General features: G+C 36.6%; 1 protein-coding gene across 1 annotated transcript in view; it reads right to left on the bottom strand.

The window, feature by feature from the left end:
• Positions 1-18,646, bottom strand: part of LOC120531812 (sarcoplasmic/endoplasmic reticulum calcium ATPase regulator DWORF-like) — a 31,453-nt gene extending 12,807 nt beyond the window's left edge. Inside the window, exons 1-2 of the mRNA XM_039757575.1 lie at positions 18,507-18,646; positions 13,887-13,981 (exon numbers count right to left, since the gene is read on the bottom strand). Coding sequence (XP_039613509.1) covers positions 13,887-13,981; positions 18,507-18,519 — 108 coding nt within the window. The 5' untranslated portion in view covers positions 18,520-18,646. The remainder of the gene's footprint in view (positions 1-13,886; positions 13,982-18,506) is intronic.
• Between the last annotated feature and the right edge of the window lie 3,907 nt (positions 18,647-22,553).

Raw genomic sequence — 22,553 nt, 5'->3', positions numbered from 1 at the left:
TGGTGGGTTTCCACAGTGTGCTCCATTTTCCTTTCAAAGACAAAGGTTTGGGGATTTGGTGATGCTAAAATGACGTTAGTGTATGTGTATGCTTGTATTCAGCTTACGATGAGCTGATGCCCCGCCCAGGAATTTTCTTTCTGTCTTGCGCCCGATGCTTGCTGGAATGGGCACATCCCCGGATTGATGGATGCAAGCATTAAACATCCTTTTCAGTGATATTGTGGATGTTTTGGGCACATGCGTTGCATCGTGTGAAGTATAAACCTGGCCTTAGGCACCTTACTTTTCAGCTGACGATCTTGACTAGGGCTTATTTTTTGGGTCAGGCTTATGCTAGTCATGCTAGGACTTATTTTCAGAGCAGGTCTTATTTTCAGGGAAATAAGGTATGTATTAACTTAGAAATTGTGTTATATGTTAACTATGGTTCACTTTATCCAATATCACATTTTATCTACAGATCTGAAGCTATTTATTGTGACAAACATTCAAAAATAGAGTATATTGGGAAGGAAGCAAAAATGTTTTCACAGCACTTAAAACATTGTGTTACAGGTTAAGAATGTCTATCAATATGAACTAGGTTTGGGGTGAAAAATCTGCTGTCCAGAGCACTTAAAAGGCATGTCACAATCGGGTCAAAAAAGACATGTATGGCACAGCATTAAGCCAGCATTTGAGACATTGTAAGGGATAACAGTAGAGTACATCAACATAGATTTCAGGTGCCTCATGCATAACGCTGTGCATAGAATTCAAACTAAAACGTGGTGTAAAGACAAAAGCAGAAATGTTTGTATGCACAAAAAAAATCCAGATGCCTAAATCTGTGCATTAACCAACTTCCACGTTCTTCCGCTCCTTAAATCCCAGTTAGTGTGAAAAGTAATGCATGTGCACGCGCCTGCTGCCACACTCCAAACTCCTACCAGAATTACGCCTCTTTGAATATGCAAATCAATATAAATAGCCCTTAAGCTCAGCGTTCTGTGAAAAGGCAATGGCAAAAGCATGGGGAAAATAGAAGAATTTCAGCGAATACCAAGTGGAGGCAAGGAAAAATGTACTATTTGTTAGTTTAAACAGTGGACTAAACAATAAAAGGAAGTTGATCGAGTGACACAGAGTGTCGGAGAAACTCGAAAGCTCAAGTTCACAAGGTCACACAGAGCCCAAAATAAAAATAAAGTTGTCAGATATCAAAGTCGGCATGAAAAGGCGAGTCGTAGCCCACTGTCTGAGTGTCATATGAAAGCTTATTAGGGTACAGAGAAAAGAAAAAAAAATAAGGACACAGTGGAAAAAAACACGAAATGTCAACTTTAATCTCGAAATTTCCACTTTAATCACGTAGTTTATTTTGTCATTAAAGTAGAACATCATAAACTTCATGTTAGAATCGTTTAATTTACTAGTTTCTCAAATCCCATCGTAACTAAAGTAGCACGTTAAATGCTTTGTTTTGTATTTGTATCTTCTATGTGCTCTATGTGTGAATCAGTACGTGCTTCTTAAACGGGCTTTCTCTTCCTCCAACAGGACACAGAATCCATTACATTCGTAATATTACAGCTCTCTGAATAATTAAAATACTGAAATGTATACTTGATATAATTTTCATGATGATAGGAGTTAAAGCATGTTATTAAACATGGGAACACGGTGGCGCATTGACTGTTCATGCCTCACGCAAGATGCTTGCTGCGCCGTGCACGACCTTCGATGAAATAATTTATTGCAGCAGTACTGTCTCTTTCAAACATACTAAACCCAATTCCTGTTCTTAGTTTTCTTTCTCCAAATACCCAATCGTCACACAATCAGCTCTATAATAGACGTTAAGCCATCTGTAAGCTTAGAACGCTGATTCTTCAAAACTTTTAAGGATCATTGAAATATCTTCGTAGTACATGTTTAATTATTCTATCCATCTATCCAGCAAGAATACAGCACGAGGCAGGAACAATCTGTGAACAGAGCACCAGCTCCATGCTAGCGCTGCGGCTGCCTGTCCTCACATGTTTAATTATTAACAATATAGATTATTTAAATGAAGTTAAAGTTTTATCTGTATAATATAATAAACATATTTTACTGCATTTCACCTTAAAAATGATATTGTCATCATATGTAAATACGCGCTTTATAAAGTGGCTCAGGTTGTGCAATATTATAACTGCATCGCAAGTTTACAGTGAGGTAATTGGTACTTATAAGTACAAACAGTTCTACAAGGAGCACTTGATGGACTGATTGAGTGTATTTATAATTCTTGGGGTGAAACTGTTTCTGAACTGTCAAGAAAGGCTCTGAAGTGTTTACCGTATGAGAGCAGTTCAATACACAGCATGGCTGAGGCAGCGTGTGCTTGATGCTGTATACCGATAATTCTCTTTCCAATCAAGTGAAATAAATACTCCGAGTGGTGCAGTGAGAGTAATATGGAAAAAGATGATCCATTATGGCAACCCCTAACGGGAGCAGCTGAAAGAAGAAGAAGGTGCAGTAAAAGTAACAACGCTAAAGCAGCTATGGTATTTAGAATTGTTTGACCATTCTGTGGACCATTATATTGTTACAGGTTAATTACAATCAGATGCATTAAACTAATAAACAATATGCGGTTAATTTCAGTGTATTTATAAAGCCGCGACAGGGATGTGAATCTAAAAAAGAAAAGAGAAACCACACTGGAACAGTAGCACTGCTTTGACACTGGGTGCCGCCAGTTTACATAACCGAGCAGAGAACTTGCGTACGCCAGGGTTTTAGCTAGCGTGAAAATGTGCGTGTCTTTACGCCAAGTTTAGGTTTTATACATCGCGATTTGAGTGTGAAAACGGGCTTATGCAACATTTTTGTGCGTACGCACCGTTTATACATGAGGCCCCAGGTGTTTAAACCCAAGACACTTCAAACATAGTAATTTGATGACAGTACTACTAATATCCTCAGTAAGCATTATTACAATTTCTGTTTTTTTAAAAAGACAAGCAGGAACTTGGAGAACCCTAAACATGGTTACATTTTTTACTATACTAGTTTGCATTCATTAGGCCATCAGAGATATCTTTTTTATTGTAAATACTAAGGTTCAAGTTGTTGTGGTTATACAGCATATTGTATATGAAGCTTGTTAATGTGTTACATAAAGTCAGGTTTACTGATTCAACATTTCTACATGTATGAATATTCGTATGTTTCATAATTATTTTATATTTAAACAATATTACCATCTTAAATTTTTCAAAATATTTAAACTAAAATTTAATGCCATAAACTTGTATTCAAGTGGAATGATATAGAAACTACAACAAAATCACTGGTAATAGACATATAAATACTGGTAATAGAGATATAAATAAATCCTCAAATATATTAATTGAAATTGTGAAGTTATACATCATTATTTTATTGAATGTATATAACATTCAAGTATGAAATTGAAAACAGGGCATAGAGATTGTATTTGAGGGCAGTGCACTTAAAATAAAGATTGATGGTTCCCACAAAGAAGAAAGTCTTTCATCTTCCAGCTCTTTGTTCAATCACAAAGTCAATTCTGATTAATATCATCACTGTTGTCATCCAAGCAACTGCAATTAATCCTTTTATAAGGAGAAAAGCTATGTGCTTCGGTGAAGAAGCTTTCTTGAAAAAGTCTTTCCTTCCTTTCTTAATGAATGGCAGTAACAAATTTTAGAACAGGCTCGAGTGCTAAGTACTGCAGATGACACGGTGTCTGCTGAAATAGTACATAATTGCTTTGTAATTTCCACCTGATATTTGTTGCTAGGGACAGAGCTGAAATGAGGAAAGGATTGTGAAACCTCTTTTCAAATAGACCTTATTTCAGAGCATGCGGTTTCTTTTTTTCTCTTTCAGTCTAATTCTTGTTATTGTGGATAGTCTAAATCAAAAGATCACAGCTGAGCATTATTGCAGAGAATAAAACAAGACATAGCTGAAATGGAAATTCAACAAGCTGAACAGAATGTTGTCAGCAGTAAAACCAAGCAGCCTTTTTTTTTCATCTGTTTAGCTGAAACATATGTGCTGCTGATAGCATTACACATGATACTCAAAACACTGACTCCAGACAAAGAGGTTTATAGTGTGGGGGAATAAAGAGAAAGAGTTCACTGTATTAACATATATAACCAAAGAAATGCAGATGGGGTCCACTGCATGCGGTCACTACCCAGAATGGCATGTTTCTGCACTAAGTGGAGACCCTAATAGCAGTCCTCCAAAAAACTCTTAAGATTCTCATGAGACAGCATGTTCAGCTTTTCCCAGAACTCCTCAGAGAACTCATTTATATAAGAGCTGCAGCCAGCTGCTCAGCTTGTCTCCATTACAGCACAGAGAAAGTATACACTGAAAGACATACTTGATTACAAATATATACGACCATGATCCTTAAGAGAAAAAGACAGGAAAAGGAAATGGGTGGATGAATGCAGAGTATCCTACTAAATGAGAAACAGAAGTAGCTAAATATCACTCAAAGCCTACAAATTGTTCCTTTTTAGTAAAAGCCTTTTTATTGTGTTGCTGTTGACCAATTTTTTTACTGTTATATGTTATAGCTATGTAATTTGATTCACAACTAGGAAATGTTTTAATGATACTCTGTATAAAAATTTTAATTTGAAAATTATTGCTAACAATAACTTTCCCTTAAATTAGTTTTTGAATAAAGTTCAAATTTTTCACTATTTATAACCCTGTTTTATCTAGTAGAAGATCACAGAAAGATTGTCTCACAGCAGCAAATGGTGCCAGGTGCAAACCAAAAGCAGACTGTAAAAATAAAATAATCACATTCACACACTTGGGGTCAAGTAATGTCACCAATTAACCCTTCAGAATATCTTTAGGCTACAGAAGTGTGTAAGAATCCTGGTAGAACATTGCACAAAGAAGACACCATAGTGAAAACTGAATTGAGGTCCTATCTCGATAACAAGCAATACTATCCACAGAGGTATTGTACCACTATACAGAAACAATATTATCCATCCATCTATTTATTCATCTCCTGAAGCCAGAGTTTTGTGTCTTTTACAGCAGTATTCGATACAAGGTAGGAACTGATCCTGGACAGCTTGCAATTGTCTATATAATGTGACCATACTTAATATTCAATAGTCCCCATATGAAGACTTTTCAAAAGTGGTTTGAGTTACAATAGATAGTGTTGTCGGTTGAATGAAGAGGGTGTTAAACATTTAAGATTATTTATTTTAAAAAACTGATCATATCTAGTGTCACAAAATGACTGAAAAACAAGGAGATCTAGACATGATATCTTCCTCTTTAAGGAACAAACTTGAAATACAATTAACCTCCTTGGCATCAACTCTGAGTGTTACTCAGGCTATGATTTCTGTGTAAATATGGTTATGGTTGAGGTGAGGTGTAATGATATATTAATGGTGTGTAGATGAGGTTCTTCCAACTCATAGTATCTCTGTGGCAACTCATTAATATTCATGAGTAGGATGAAGCCTTCTACCAAACATGCAATGGCAAACAAAAAGCCAGTTTTAGAACAAACTGAAACTGAACCATTACCCAAATAAAGCAATAATGACGATGATGTGAATTGGTCATCAGACGTTGACATGGACAGTGAAACTGACACCTGTTTTTGTAGATTCCAACCTTCCAAATTTCAGTGATGTTCATGTTTGGTGTCAGCTTCATACTACTCATGGCCCATGTATGATAATCCTAATCTAAATATGTCTATTGATCATGGTTATCTAGATTATGTATGATTTGTCAATGATAGTCTGGTGAAATGAAAACAAACCACTATGCTGAGCAGTGTTGGAAAAGTAACAAGAATCCATTTGCTTGTCATTGGCAGACTTTTACTGCAGAGGTCATGTGGTTGTTCTTCAGTCTCCTGCTGTGGGGCATCCAGTAAATTTAGTCTTGATGCAAACCTTAATTTACTTGATAACCAAAAAATAAGGTGTATAATTAAACCAGACACTCGACCAGGGGCATCTGTAATAGAAATTTACTTCAAATTAAAAAAAAATATATCACCAGTTCAGAAAGAAGCATGCAGTTTTAAATGCTGTTTATTGAACATTCGCTCTCTTGGCACTAAAGCTGTTTTGGTAAATGATATTATATTAAGTACAAAATCTGATCTGTGTCTTCTCACTGAAACCTGGCTTAGTAAATGTGACACTGTTCTCCTAGTTGAGACGTCACCAGATGGATACTTGCTCCTTCATAAATCTAGAGATTCTGGTTGAGGGGGAGGCCTTGGAATAATTCATTGTAACAAAATGCAGATCACATCTAAAAATGTACTCGTCTTTACATCCTTTGAGGCATTCATTTTAAATATTAAAACAGATTCCAACACAATTATAGTGCTAGTCTACAGACCACCAGGGCCATATTTATTGTTCATGACTGAATTTAGCAACCTTTTATCTGATTTGGCTATAAATTACGATCACATAGTACTGATGGTGGATTTTAATGTACACATTGATGTGGAAACTGACACTTTTAGCAAATGTTTTACTTATTTGTTAAATTCAGTAGGATTTTGTCAGATTGTCAAAGGTCCAACTCATAATCATAACCACACATTAGATTTAATTATAACTTACAAAGTTGAAATTCAAAATTTAAATATTACTCCATTAAATGAAGTTATTTCCGATCACTACTTAATTACATTTGATTTAGTTCTGCCCTTGCCAACGCACTCACAGATTAAAACAAAGACAGTGTGACATCTAGATTGTAATTCTGCTTCAAAATTTATAGATACCTTGAGTAAGTCAAGTGTAATTGTGGAAAACCATTTAGATCAGTTAACATCAAATGTAAACATGGAAAACAATTTAGATCAGCTAACATCAGCTAATGCTCTGGACGCAGTGGCTCCCCTTAAAACAAAAGTGATCAAAGCACATAGAAACTCTCCCTGGTTTAATGAAAAACTCGAGCTCTTAAATTAGAGTGTCAAAACTGGAGCGCAGATGGAGAACAACAAAGCTACATGTCTTTCAAATTGCATGGACAGAGAGTGTTAATAAATATAAAAACCTCTTTAAAGCTCGCTCAGAATACTATTCTACATTAATAGATAGCAATAATAAAAATCCTCAGGTACTGTTTAGAACAGTGGCTAAATTAACAAATGGAATTCAGATCTACAGTGCAAAATACCAACAGATATTAGCAGTACAGACTTTATGAACTTCTTCAATGAGAAAATTAAAATATAAGATCCCAGATCTCAGCATCACAGTACAAACCAAATACTAGCTTAGCAGACCCTGTCTCACATTGCATTCAGCACTTTAGTAATTTTAATCCTGTAACTGAGCAGGAAGTCTTAACTTTAATTTCTAAAATGAAGCCCACTACTTGTTCCCTAGATCCAGTGCCAACAAAACTAGTAAAAAGTGCAATGGATGTTCTTGCAGCGCCTATTCTAAACATTATCAATAGTTCATTATTGCATGGCACAGTACCTGATGCACTAAAAGTGTCAGTCATTAAACCATTACTTAAAAAGTCAGACCTAGACCCACACATACTAAATAATTATAGGCCTATTTCAAATTTACCATTTCTCTCTAAAATACTAGAAAAGTAGTCAATCAGCTTCAGTCACACCTTACGCATTACAATTTATTTGAGAAATTCCAGTCTGGTTTCCGCACTGGTCATAGTACAGAAATGACTACTACGGGTTGTAAATGACATTCTGATATCCTCTGATGAAGGAAACTCCACTGTAATTATGTTGTTAGACTTAAGTGCAGCATTTGACACCATTGACCATTCTATTTTACTGCACAGGCTAGAAAATGATGTTGGGCTTACAGGCCTCGTGCTCGCTTGGTTTAGTTCTTATTTATCAAATCGATTCCAATATGTACAGAAATGTGCTGACAGTACTCCATCATTATACACAGAAGTTCAATATGGTGTCCCAGGGGCTCAGTACTGGGACCTTTACTGTTTTCACTTTACATGCTTCCACTGGGATCCATCATTAGGAAACATAATGTTAATTTTCACTGTATGCAGATGACACCCAGTTATACCTTTCATTTAAATCAAATGAAGTTTCTCCGATGTTGTCTTTAATTAGTTGTGTTAGTGAATTAAAGGAGTGGATGAGATGTCTTTAAATACAGAAAAAACAGAGATGTTAATTGTTGGAGGGAATGACTGATCACAGCAATATTTTGTCATCATTTAACTCAGTTGGAATCAATTAATTTTACTGAATCACAATCTTGGAGTTATCTTTGACTCTAGCATGTCATTTAAAGATATTACAAAGTTGTCCAAAACATGTTTCTTCCATCTTAAAAATGTTAGGAAATTAAGGGCTTTCTAAATAAACAGGATTCTGAGAAATTAATTCATGCATTTATTTCTAGTAGGATTGACTACTGCAATGCGGTGTTCACTGGATGTTCAAACTGTTCTTTATACAGCCTCCAGTTAATCCAAAATGCTGCTGCAAGAATTATTACAAGAACAAGAAAATATGAACACATAACTCCAGTTCTTAAATCCTTACACTGGCTCCCAGTTAAGTTTAGGGCAGATTTCAAAATCCTCCTGTTAACATATAAAGCATTAAATGGCCAAGGTCCGACTTACTTGTCTGAACTTATCATGACTTACAAACCTGAGTGCACATTAAGATCTCAAGATGCCGGTCTGCTTATGATTCCAAGGATTAATAAAATAACAGTGGGAGGTCGAGCTTTTAGTTACAGGGCCCCTAAACTGTGGAATGGTCTGCCTGCTACTATAAGAGATGCCCCTTCGGTCTCAGCTTTTAAATCCCGCTGAAGACTCACTACTTCAGTTTAGCATATCCTGACTAGAGCTGCTGATTTAACTGTACATACTGCATCTCTGTTGTTAGTCATTAGCACTAAAACATAAGTAACATGATAGTTATAATTTGTTACTAACCCTCACCTATTCTGTTTCTCTTCTCAGTACTCAAATGTGGCAACTGGTGCCACAGCCCACCTGCCAAGTTGTTTTGCCTGCCTAAGGTAAAGTCATCCCTGATGGAGGATTGCAGGAACGTGGGGTACAGGGGTCCTTTCATTGGACTGGCTGGCCCAGGGCTGTTTCAGCTGTGCAATGACCAAATGGGGGAGGCAGCTTGATGGCTGAGGTCTCCAGGACTCTAAACAAATCCAAATCATATTATGTGATATTATTTACTGTTAAATTCTGGTCCATACTTGTAAAAGTTTTATTTTTATACTGTATTGAGGATTTGTTCTATTTTGTTTATTGTACTGTATTGTATTGACCCCCTTCTTTTTGACACCCACTGCACGTCCAAACTACCTGGAAAGGGGTCTCTTTTGAACTGCCTTTCCCAAGGTTTCTTCCATTTTTTCCCTACAAGGGTTTTTTTGGGAGTTTTCCCTTGTCTTCTTAGAGACTCAAGGCTGGGGGGCTGTCAAGTGGCAGGGCCTGTTAAATCCCATTGCGGCACTTCTACAAATTGTATTGTATTGTATTGTATTGTATAAATGGCTTAGTGGGTTAGTCTAGAGATGATACTGGTCACAAACCAGTTGCTGCAGACAACCATTTTAGCTGAATTTATAATTGAGTATGATTTTTCACTTATTATGACATACCTGCATTTCATTAATAACAATTACTTTGATAAATCCAATCACCCAGTAACAAAACTATCATCATCATCAAAATTATGCAGAAGGTGTATGTTTCAGATTATGACATAAATATTGAAGAAAGCCTAATGGGTCACAAGAGAAGGATGGTGTGTACATCACATCCAAATGGGTATGATTTCGTATCAAGTTCTACATGCTGTGCAAAGCAAGCTGTGGATGAAACTTGATACTTTACACTAGTCAGAGGGTACGTGCAATCAATATGTCATTGCTACATTATCTGTACTGTCACTGGCAAACCCTTTGCTCGACCAAGGGTTATTTTATAATGATGGACAGTTTCTATACCCAACTTGAACTGCTAGAGACTTTACTACAAAGGAAAACTGATACACTTCATGACTAAACAACTGGTGACACAGGTGACAAGTATACATTAGTCTGCAATGTGGTGTAGTAGCTGTGTGGCAAAAAGACAAAATGATTACGATCAAGTTGAAGGACAAGAAAGATGTCTGACTCCTAAGCAGTGTTCACAATGCAGCAACTATCAATGTTCGTGTCAGGGGAAATGTGCATGTTGCTATGCCTTGTGCTGTACAGTAGGCAGTGTTAATCATATGGGTCAGTCACTGACATTTTATCCTGTCATGCTGAAGTAGCAAAGAAAATCTTTCAACATCTGCTTGAACAGTGCCTATGTGTGTTTGACTGTTTCAAAACATATCACATGAAGCCCATATACTAAATCTGCATCAGTATACAAGTGGACACTAGAGAGACCTTTCCTACTGTGACTATGCTGATGTTTTGGAAAATACATGTTTCCGTTACACCTAAAATTTTTTGTTGTTGAAAAAAATTCAACATTTTTTCATCTTTTCTTCTGTGGGAAAACATAACGCTGAGGAGGTTAAGGACATAACACATGTTTGGCTTCTATAGAATTTGCCTTGGAATTTGAAATTGTTTATGTTGTTTCAATGTTCCCTTCCTGTAAAAAAAAAACATTTAAACCAGCTGAATGGTATTCTGAACAGTGCACTAATGCTACAGTCCTATTCTTCCCAAACTTTTGCTTTGTGAGGTTCCAAATCTTCAGCCTTTCAATTTTCAGTATTACAACCTCTTTAGATTTTATAATGAAGCATTTGACTCAATAATTTCCTGCTGTTAAACTCACATTTAAGTAATATCTATTCTCAAGGATCCAACAATGACTTGTTACAAGAATAGTAAGTTACAATACTCTGAATACATTTGAGCCAATTTGGCATAAGAGTAGGTTTGGTATTTTTGAAGTTAAGGTTATTTTTTCATAATGGTGGAATGCTGCCATTAATCCAAGGCTGAAGCTGTATTTAGTAATTTAATTTAAAAAACATCACATCTCCCCAAGAGGCTTACAACTGCTGCCAAAGGGGCGTCTCTCCAAACGTAAAGCAAAAGCCTTGAAACTCACTTTATAATGGTAAAGCTGTCAGTTAAAATAAATTTATTTATAAAACATGTCTTCTGCATTTCAGAGGTATTGTATGTTTACAACAGTTTATTGAAACCAGAACATCCATCTATCCATTATCCAACCCGCTATATCCTAACTACAGGGTGCAAGGCAGGAAACAAACCCTGGGCAGGGCGCCAGCCCACCGCAGGGCACACACACACACACACATACCAAGCACACACTAGGGACAATTTAGAATTGCCAATGCACCTAACCTGCATGTCTTTGGACTGTGGGAGGAAACCGGAGTACCTGGAGGAAACCCATACAGACACTAAGGAAACTAAGGAAAGCAAACTCAGGTCTCCTAACTGCGAGGCAGCAGCGCTACCCACTGCACCACCATGCCCCTCCCGAAACCAGAACAGGAACAATGAATTTTATCAGGGTTTTGACATAATGTCTTATGAAAAAAAAGCTCTTCACAAGGCCTAAGATGAGTTTTCATGCAAACAGCAGAGCACCACAGGGGGTGGCAGAGTCAGTTAAAAGCAGTTTGTAGTAAGAAATCGCAAGTAATTCAGAAATAAAAAAAATGTATCTGTTTAATTGAATTTGCCATATAGCTAAAATAGCTCATTGTGTAAATGTTCATACCCATAAAATCAAAATAAAAAAATGTGTTCTTGCATTAGGTTCCTTCAGTTATTTCAGACGAAATGAAGCTTTGGCTAGCAGAGCTTTGATTGCCTGTTACACATGATCCCAAGTATGTAATACCACCACTGGCCAGGAGTAGGTGCTGCCTCTGACTGTGTAGTCTTCCTTTGCCTTCACAGTACTGAGAAACTACACAGTGAGGACAACTGACTCCACCCCTTCTGGCCCCTAGACCATAAAAGCCCAGCCACCCAGAAAGAGGCATTACTTGTTGACATGAGAGCCGGAGAGACCTTTGAGTTGAAACAAGAAGTCTTCGTTAACATCAGTTCTCTGCTAGAATACCAGAGGGTTTTTGTTTGTAATCACATCATTGAGCACAGTTTTCTTTCTATTTTGAAAGTAAACAGGGATAGCCAGGTTGGCACCCCTACATTTATTGTAGTTATTCCCCCATTATTACCTCAGCTGACCACTGGGCATGTAGTCAGTAGGATGGCTGAACACTTGAACTTAGCAGAGCTGGTCCATCAACTCTCTGACCAGGTCAACCAGCTGCAGCTACAGTAGGCTGAAGTGTTGAACGCAAAGGCTCGTCAAAAGGCAGCGGGGGTCTTACAACCTGGTTGAAGGCAATGGCCCACACAGCTACTCGTCCTGAGGCGCCAAAGGGACAATGTAGAAACTTACTTGCTTGTTTTTGAGTGCACAGACATGCACCAATGCTGGCCGCAGCATGAGTGGGCACACTTGCTAGCGCCCTCCTTGTCAGGCAAGGCTCAAAGAGCCTACAAAGTCTTAGAGGAGCAGGTGGCAGCTGATCCTGGCTCATTACGGTATCTCAATAAACTGCTTAGCAATGTAGCTGAGTATTCAGGGTGTGAATTGTGAAACCAATGAGTTTCTAGATCAAAACAGGCTTAGGCCAAACCTTATCAATAATCAGACTTACTGCAGTTTATTATTGGACAAAAATGAAAAGGGTTTCAAACCTGCATGGCCAATGAAGGCTAAAAAATCATTTACCACTAGTAATACAAACTGTGACTTTATGTGCCAAAGCACACAAGTTGGGTTCATTTGATATATTTTAAAGCTTTTTTGATATTATGAAGGAGATGCTTTGTTTTAAAACATATTAAATAACAGAAGGAAAAAGCAAACTTCATCTTTCCTGTCGGTATCTTTTTTATGCTGTAATCATTTGAAATACTTTAGGATTACTTTAGCCAAGCCAGATCACTTGAATGCGAAATGAGCAAGTCCTTAGGGACACTCTACACTAACAGCTTCACTGAAGTCACATGTCTGAAGATTGTGTTGTGTTTGTGTGCCTATCTTAATGCATTTATGGGCGATATGCGTCACTACCTTGGGACCTTTTACCGTCTGGGATAGGCAGACAGATGTTATATTCATTAGATAGTGCAGCAGTTATCAGTGCTGCCTCATAGCTTTAAAATCCTAAGTTTGAAGTTTACCCCAATTACTGCCTATGCAAAGTTAACACTTTATATTATGGGTCTTTTCTTAAAATCACAAAAATAAAAAGGTTTTTTTAGGACTCTTAACTAGCATTGTTTGAATAAAGCGTAGCTGCATATGAGAACTTGCCCTAATATTTTCTGGCTCTTCATCCAGGGTTACTGCTTGCCCTTGCACATGGTGCACCAGAATAGGCATTGGTCACTTGTGAACTTGACTTGGACGTGTAGATAGGACAGTGGATGGATACAAATTTTATTAATCTTTTCATATAGTGCTGCAATACTTTCTCCAGTGCCGGTGATAAAAATAGTTAAGGGTTTTCTAAATTCTAATGATATACGGCCTCCTCACTTTGACAGATAAAGAGCCCACACTTATAAATGAGGACTGAAATGGTTACATTATTAAGGACTGTGATGTTGATCTTTGAGTTGTCGAGAAAGAGGTATTGTTTAAGCATGCAATCTCTATTTATTATTCTTATCCTAATGAAAATGTGTGCAGAATAAAGAGATGTTGAAGCAATCACAGTTAAATAATACCCAGAATAGGAATTCTCTATTAGTTTCACTTTTAGTAAGGAACATTTTATAAATAAAAATGACAATACTTACTTAAGAGAAAACAAAGTAAACCACAAGTGCACACCCCACTATCCAGCCAATCATGAGTAGGGCCGGGACAACATACCTGGAGGCATCCATCTGACCTAAATAGAAATCCAAGAAACTGACATTATTAAATCATCTTTAGTATTTAATTATTGTTTATGAATTTTAAAGAAAACACATGGCATCATGGTGCAACAAGAGTGTGGTGCACATGGAGTTTGATTCTCGAAAGGGTGTACCTTTTGTATGAAATCTTTATATCTCCTCTTCATGTTTCTATTGCAGACCCCAGTCTACTTACACAGTACAAAGAAAATGGCTTGCTAACTCCAGTGTGGCTGTGATTATAATTAAATATCTCTAATGAGATTAAGATCCGTAACTGGACACATTTCTACAAAGTTTGGATTTAAAAATAAATAGATTACATAAAAATTCAGGTCACAGTGGCAAAGTAGTTAGTATTCCAATCCTGGACCAATAAAGAGTTTACACATTTTCATGCATTCATATTATTTTATTCAGAGACTGTAGATGCTTCTCATATCTTTGCAATATCAGTGTTTGACTGATTCGTAATTCTAACTAGTTGTGTCTGTTTGTGTGAATGCGTGTGTGTGGCGGTGGCTAATGAGGCACTGGTGTCCCTGAGTAAATTTCTGCTTTCTGTTTAGTCAAGCATTGGCAAAAATATCCCTAAACTGGAATAAGGGGTATCAGAAAAAAATTAAAATGTACACAGTACTTACTGAAGCAGGATTTTACTACTACTGTATTAAAAACACAAAATTCATAATATCTACCAAGTAAGAAACTATCTTAAGATACTGAAAAATTATTAGAATATGTTGATTAAATATAATTAATTTAGTTTGTTTACAGTCAGGGTATTGACACCATTTGGCATAAGAGGATTGTAGTGCTAGAAGGCTGAAAGTATTTAGTACAATGTGCCGAAGCAGCTATTCTGATTATTGAATAAGTAGGAATGCAAAACTGTACAGTTTACATCAGTGATTCTCAACCTGTGGGGCGGGCCTCCCTAGGGGGGCACGAAGCAACAAAAAGGGGGGCTCAAAGATGTGAAAACAAGAAAACAAGAGTCAAAAATATGGATAAATACATCTATTGAAACCAAAACAAATTAACTTAAACTACATTCTGATACTAAAATATAAATATAGAGTTAGATAAATGTCGATAAAAGATAAGTAGGTATAATAAAATATGCATCTATGATATATCATTAATTAAAAAAGAAGAAATTGGTATTAGTGGGCTCCTTTCAAAAAAACGTTAGGGGGGCGCGATTAAAACTGTTATGAAAACTCGGGTCGCAACTACTTAAAGGTTGAGAAACGGTGGTTTACATAAAAGTAAAATACACTTTGTTAGATTTTTCTGCTAATCATCATGGAAAGAAATAATAGAGGCAAATGATCTAAAAGCATCGATTAGGGTTAAATAAAGGCAATTATAACATGTACTTTGCGACATATTAAAATAATTGGGTTCTTTTTTCAAAAGCAGCAGATTTCTAACATTCTGTGCATGCAATGTGAGGAACTTTTTTCTATGTATATTAATTAAAAGCTGTGTCAGAACTATTTAAATACCATATGCTAAAGATATGACTTTGATTGATCTTCTTTAATATGGGGATGAGAAGAGGAATAGACTGTGCGCTTATTTTAATCACATTAGTGACTTGCAGAGTTGGTGTCACGGAAGTGCTTTTGTGATTAATGGCACTGTATAATAAAAACAAAAGAATTAGTCATGTGTAACAGTGGGGATTTTCTCCCATTATAGTTCATCAGTAGTAAATGATACTCAGTCTGTCAAGGTAGTGAAAAATCTTTAAGTACTTTTTTTAGATTAAGCAGAACAGTGTCAGTGTGAAACAAAAGAGCCCTAGAGTACTGGGTTTTTATCTCAGTCCTGCTAGTTTACACATTTTTCCTGTGTCTGTGTGGGTTTTTCATCTGGTACTCCTGTTCTTCTCCCATATCCCCAGAACATTCAGGTTTGGTTAACTGTCCATGTCCAGTATGACTATTGTATTGTGTTAAGTGCTGCCTCATCTTCTCACAACCCTGAACATGATAAGAGGATTAGAAAATGAAGGAAAGGATTGTTTGCAGAATTTTGAACAAGTTTCTTGTGTGATAATTTTGTATGGCAACTACACTATGAAGAGTAAGAGTAGTTTGACTAAAATTTGGAGAATTTGCCAACAAAAAGTTAACATAAAAGATTGAAGCAACACTTTTAGGAAATATGTGTAGTTCAGGACAGGCAAAAATAGTCAGTTTATTTTTTTTTAAATTACCCTATTACTGTATTAAATGAACTTGAAAAACTACCACCTAGGACAGCAACAATTTTCACTTTTTAAAAGCACTTTATTCCCATTGCAGTTACTTAGTTCAGCTCATAACTATTTTTTTTTTCAGCCCAAGATCTGATGTGCTACATTTGACTAATTTTGTGTGTGTTGCTGTTCACATGTACCTCACAGGACTGAGAAAAGGGAATCACCAAGAGTTGCTATGGAAAACTCAAGGGGAGTCACACATCTGTCTGCTTTATCCACAGCTCCAAAATCATTTACTCAGAGCGAGATCTGGTACTCCATGTTCTGCTCAACCCTTTGCCTCTCCCATTCCCCAAACAATTAAAAGGACACCACCAGCAACTTAACAGATGACAAGAAGACTGAGGTAGATCTATGCTCTACTGCAGTTTGTCTTTATGCACCTGTATCCTCGCGTTACAATGAAATGGGCTTTACCTAAATTGAAACACTAAACTCTTTTCATTGTTTTCATTCTTTTATATGCTGTTTTATATTATTTGATGTCCTTATTTGTTATCTTGTATGTTTCATCCACAGATCTGAAGGGTAAAAAAAATTCCTTATGTGCAGAAAACAAAGGTTTTATTGATAGTTTTTCTCAATTATCCTAACCAACTTGTTCCGTTATGGGGTTGTGCAGAAAGTGAAACCTATCACAACAGTAGAGGCCAACCACAGACAGGATGTTAGTCTATCATATGGCAGGCACACACCACAGAAAATGACTAAATGACGATCTTTTACTATGTCTGTGGTTACCCCACTTACTAAACACCGTGCTTTCAGGATGACCAAACTGTTCTTTTCCATTCTTTTTCTAAATAAATGGCTTGCAGACAAAAAAATCTGTTAATGTTGATTAATTTATTATCTTAACATAGTTAATTTAATTGTTAGGTCATGCTTTGCTGAAATAGACATTCTGTACTTTAAGCATTAAAAAAATATTTTATCAGACATAAAATGGTACTTTTTGCCATACATTTTTAGTGTTGTTTAGTTTTCAGTGAAAATATGGCAGCCCCTGCAAACAAATGTGGATTTTATTCAAATTCTATACAGTGGTACAGATTTTACTTAATGTTTATATTTACCTCCTTGACCTGTAAACATCTCACCCCTGGGCAGAGGAGTTACTTTAGAAGAGTAGATATACTCATTCCAGTGAGTAGTTAGCAGTATGATTTTAGTTACTGATTCATAGTAATACAATCATAAAAATTCAATTTAACAAGAAACAGGAACATTATATTAGTTTAACATTGATGTTATAATCATAATATTCCAAAATCTAAAATCTAATGGAATCTTTTAGGTAATATCATTGAAATATGCATGATATTAATGAAGTACTTGTGTAATGGTGAGTTTAGTATAAAATCACTCAAACAATTAACAAAGGAGCCACAAAGAATTTGTATTGAGTCCCAAATGCTTTGCACAATATTTACTCTGATAGCTCATAAATGCAACATCAGGTCTACTGGTATCTCCATTCCTACTCGGTGGGACTCTAGGAGTCAACTGGTGTCCCAATTGAAATCCTTCTTTGTATAAATCACTGTACTGGACTTATAACCTTCCAGCTGCCATGCAACCTCAAGTAGGAAAATTTGTATATAAACAATGGATAATAAAAGGACACAGTTTAAATATATGTAGTAATCTGATGTAAAGGTGGAACATTTTTCTATATAAGGTTGCTTATGATGATCAGACAAGCTGATTAAAACACTTTTCAAAGAAAAGATGACATCTATATCAATACCAAACAAATGTTACTTACAGTATGTATATAAACCATAACCTTTGAAACACATATAGAAATGAAAAAGCTTGTCTGTCAGTCAAACAAATAATTTGTTATATTCAGCTGTGCAATAAACTGCAATTAATTTAAAACTGTTTTGAGGAATTCATCTAAACAGAGGTAGATACATCATTTTTTTGTTTTGCTCATTAATTTGATTTAACGAGGCTATTAAACCATTTCAGCAAATGTAGGATAGAATATTAAATCTATGAAACAGTTCTTGGATTGAAACAAGGGTCAATAAAAAGGGTTGTAAATTACTTTTGTTTTGATTTCTTAACTTTACCAAATGATCTGTATCAAATGTTACTGCTAACATCTGATAACCATTGTCCATAGACAAATATTTTTCCACTCTGCCTAACCCAGCAGGCCTTGCTTTAATAGTTTTGAAAACCATGATGGAGAATCATGATCATCAACACTGAGCAAATTAAAAGTATCATCTTACCTGTGCTGGTCATCGCTTCTTTTTGAATTTTCACTTTTAAAGTTAGGGCACAACAACTGCTGCAGTACTCAGTGCCCGCTGCTGCTTTAAATAGAGGTTGAATGGAATGCAGCTTGCTACCCTATCCAGCTATGCCATCCTACTTTCAGAGGATGCCAGCTGAAAATGACAAAAGTCACATCTTTGTGCTTCTGATTAGTTCAACACATTGTGTTAATAAGCAGAAAAAAATGTTGCACATAAAGATTTCCTGCGATGGGTCAAAAAATGTTAACAGATTGTTTGAAACACCCAACAGCTGTTCTAAGTGAACTGTGTGCTTTTCCCTGTGGGAGTTATGGGTATTTATGTTTGTATATTTGGAAAAAAAACAACACATTTGTCCCTGTTGTATTTATGTCCCATAAATGCAAGGCAACTGTAATTATGTTATATTAGCTTACAATTCTAAAAAAATATTTGAGGATCAAGTGAAAAACTAATGATACAGATGGAAACCTAATTGGCGAATAATTGTTCCTACTTTTTGCAATACTCTTGAAAGTTAAAGGGATTAAAAGCCATGACATGACTAACAGCATGAATCTTGAAGGAGAAGATGATTCAGAACAGGGAAGTTGTGTGGTTTCTTCACAGAGAATAAGTTTGGTCTTACTTCCTGGACACGTGGAGGATTGTTGAATATCTGAAAACCTGAATGTCAGGTGAGATGCCACTTAGATGAAAATTCTGTAGGTTACAAGGACATGGAGGAGGAGGAGGTTGGAAGCATGTGCTGATAGCGTGTTGCCACACCCACCATACGGTAACACCTGGATTGTGAGTATTGAAAATATCCAAGAAGGAGGAATAGTTGTGGATGAATTCAAAGCAAGGAAAGTAGCACTGTTGGGCATGCATTCAGGATGGATGACAACAGATTAATAAAAACCGCGGCTGGTTTTAGTATTCAAAGAGCAGCCTTAAATTGTCCAAGATGGGAAAGGGATATGGTCAGGGATAGAAGACTCTTTCATTTGGTCCAGTAATCCATAGGGATTAGGGGGTGTAATAAGAAATTTGACATGGACTTTCTGAGGTTTAGCTTTGCCTTTCTCCAGACGTTTGTTCTGGCGTCTGTTGTCTCATTACTATGAAATCAGAAAATAAGAGGCAAAATACTAGCCATACCTGTATATACTGTTGGACATACATACAAATCTTTAGACCACCTCCGTACTCAATCACTTTATAACTCATAGTAAGTTAAAAACAATAACAATAATTTACTTTTTGTAAAGCCCAAAATTTTTTGACAGCACCCCAGCCTCAACTCTTTAAAAAGACAAGCAAAAACTTCCAAATACTTGCACCCTCATCCACGCTGGAAAAAATATTGCTTAATCTCAAGGAATTAGACTCCATCTCTACAATATATAAAATCATTTTACAATCCCTTCCTTTCAAAGATCCAAGAGGACACTGGGAAAAAGATCTCTCAATTAATATATCAGAAAAGGAGTGGAAAGTAGCAATGCAGAGAATTCACTCGAGCTCCATATGCGCAAAGCATACAATTATACAACTCAAAATTATATATCGAGCACATCTGTCTCGACTAAAACTCTCCAAAATGTTTCCAGGGCATGATCCAACCTGCAAACGCTGCAACCAAGTCCCAGCCTCACTGGGTCACATGTTCTGGGCCTGCACCAAATTAACATTATTCTGGACAAAAATTTTTAATTACCTCTCAGACAGCCTTGGACTCACAATCCCTCCTAACCCATTAACAGCTGTGTTTGGGGTTCTTCCAGAGGGTCTTAAAGTGGAGAAGGACAAACAAATTGTGATTGCATTCACTACACTGTTGGCACGCAGACTTATTCTGATAAACTAGAAGAACCCAAACTCTCCTCTTTTAAGTCAGTGGGAAACCAATGTGTTATATTATTTGAAATTGGAAAAAATCAAATACTCAGTTAGAGGATCCGTACAGACTTTTTCAAAACATGGCAGGATCTAATCAGTAATATTTTAAAATAAGTTTATAAAGCACAGAGAATTTATTAATTTAGGTATGTTTACAAGCCTTAAATTTTACGCCGTTTGGCTTGCTCTCTCTCTCAGGGGTGGGGATTGATCTGTTCTTAACTCAATTCTTCTTTTTGTAAAAACTTGATTGCTTTGTATGGATTGTAATAAAACTAATAATAATAATAAAAAAAACTTACAAATACATACCCTTATAGGAGAAAAAAATGGAAGAGATCCAGCAAGGATTTGCAATGGGTGCCAAAATATGGGGTAAACATGATATGCAATAAAGAACACAAGTATTTCTCTTTACCGAGTTAGATAGCCAATCTATCATTGTCATACAGGAACACAATACAATAGTACAATAGTAATAGTACAAACTACAAAGCAAAATGCAAGAATAGATTATATCACTCACTAAATACAGAACTATCACATATAAGGGTACAGATTTGTTCAGAGTCCTGGAGACCAAGGCCAATAAGCCACCTCTCCCTACTGGCTATTCTATAGCTGAGTCAGTGCTGGGCCAGACAGTCAGATGAAATGACCCTTCTATCCCATGATTCCAGTGCTCTTTTATCAGGGATTGCTTTTCCATAGGCAGGCAAATAATTGGGCAGTAAAGCAGAGGTACCAAGTGTCACATTTGAGTACTGAGAAGAGAAACAGATAGATGCAGTATGCACAGCTAATGAGCACCTCTAGTCAGGGTATGCTAAACTGAAGTAATATGTTTTCAGCCAGGATTTAAAAACTGAGACTGAATGGGGCACCTGTTATACTAGCAGGCAGATCATTCCATAGCTTCAGGGCCCTCCCACTGTAATTTTATTAACACTTGGAGTCATAAGCAGAATGGCATCTTAAGATCTTAATGTACATTCTGGTTTGTAAGTAATGATTAGTTCAGATAAGTAAGCTGGACCTTTGCCATTTAAGGCTGTATATGTTAAAAGGTGGATTTTGATATTTGCTCTAAACTTAACCAGGAGTCAGTGTAAGTATTTAAGAACTAGAGCTATGTGTTCATATTTCTTGTTCTTGTAATAATTGAACTAGAATTTTGAATTAACTGAAATTATATAAACAACAACAAAACCCATTGGCTTCCTGAAAAATGTGATAGAAAAGTGAACAATGAGTAATGTATGTTAAGGTATGATTTCAATACTTACACATACTTCTATGTGTAGTACATAAATGTCAAATTTTACATTTTAAAACAGAAATCAAATACTTTTCCTGAACATTTTGCAAATGTTTTTTATTTAAATATTTTCATCCATTCATCAACTTAACCTAGTGTCTTAGAGTCCAAGAGCTTACCCCTGCAATAATCAGCAGATGGCATTAACAAGCCTTGTTATCAATTGTCAGTTCATTGCACAGGACACTCTGCACTCCCTACCACTAATTCAATGTACAGTCATTAATCAATATAACATGCATTTTGTTTTTTGGAATGCAGGGGGAAATTCCTAAGGTATATCCATTGTGAACCACCAGGGGAGCCAGAGAGCCCCAAACCCCAGACACAACCCCACAGGCACAAGTCCTGTTTAAACAAAAGTGGTTTATTTTTACAGCTACCTTCCACAAAGGTTTCAATAGAACAATAAACACAATCTCTTCACTTTTCTTCTTCCTTTTCTCCTCCTCTTCACCTTCCTGGAATACTTTGTCCACTTCCTCGCAACTCTAGCTCTCTGAATTGAGTGATGCAGTTCCTTTTATAGAGCACCCGTAAGTACCCCAGGTGTTCCATGATCTTCTTCTGGGCGTACTTCTGGATGTGACGGCAGTCCTGTTGAGGAGGGCTAAGCCTCTCCACCTGCAGTCCCTGGCAGTGGCCATGACTCCAGGAGTGTTGAGCTTTCATACTTTCAAACATGTGGCACCATAGCAAGCAAGGGCGGTTGCCCTCTGTTGTTTTGGTGAGGCATTGCCCTGTGCAAGCTCCATCCTCCAGTCTTTCCATTACTAAGGTGTCCCAACTGTATAAGATTCCTGGCTGTCACTCATGCC

Source organism: Polypterus senegalus, chromosome 1 (assembly GCF_016835505.1).
Source record: "Polypterus senegalus isolate Bchr_013 chromosome 1, ASM1683550v1, whole genome shotgun sequence".
Lineage (NCBI taxonomy): Eukaryota > Metazoa > Chordata > Cladistia > Polypteriformes > Polypteridae > Polypterus > Polypterus senegalus.
The sequence above is the reverse complement of the archived record's forward strand: the minus strand, read 5'-3'. Positions and strand labels throughout refer to the sequence as shown.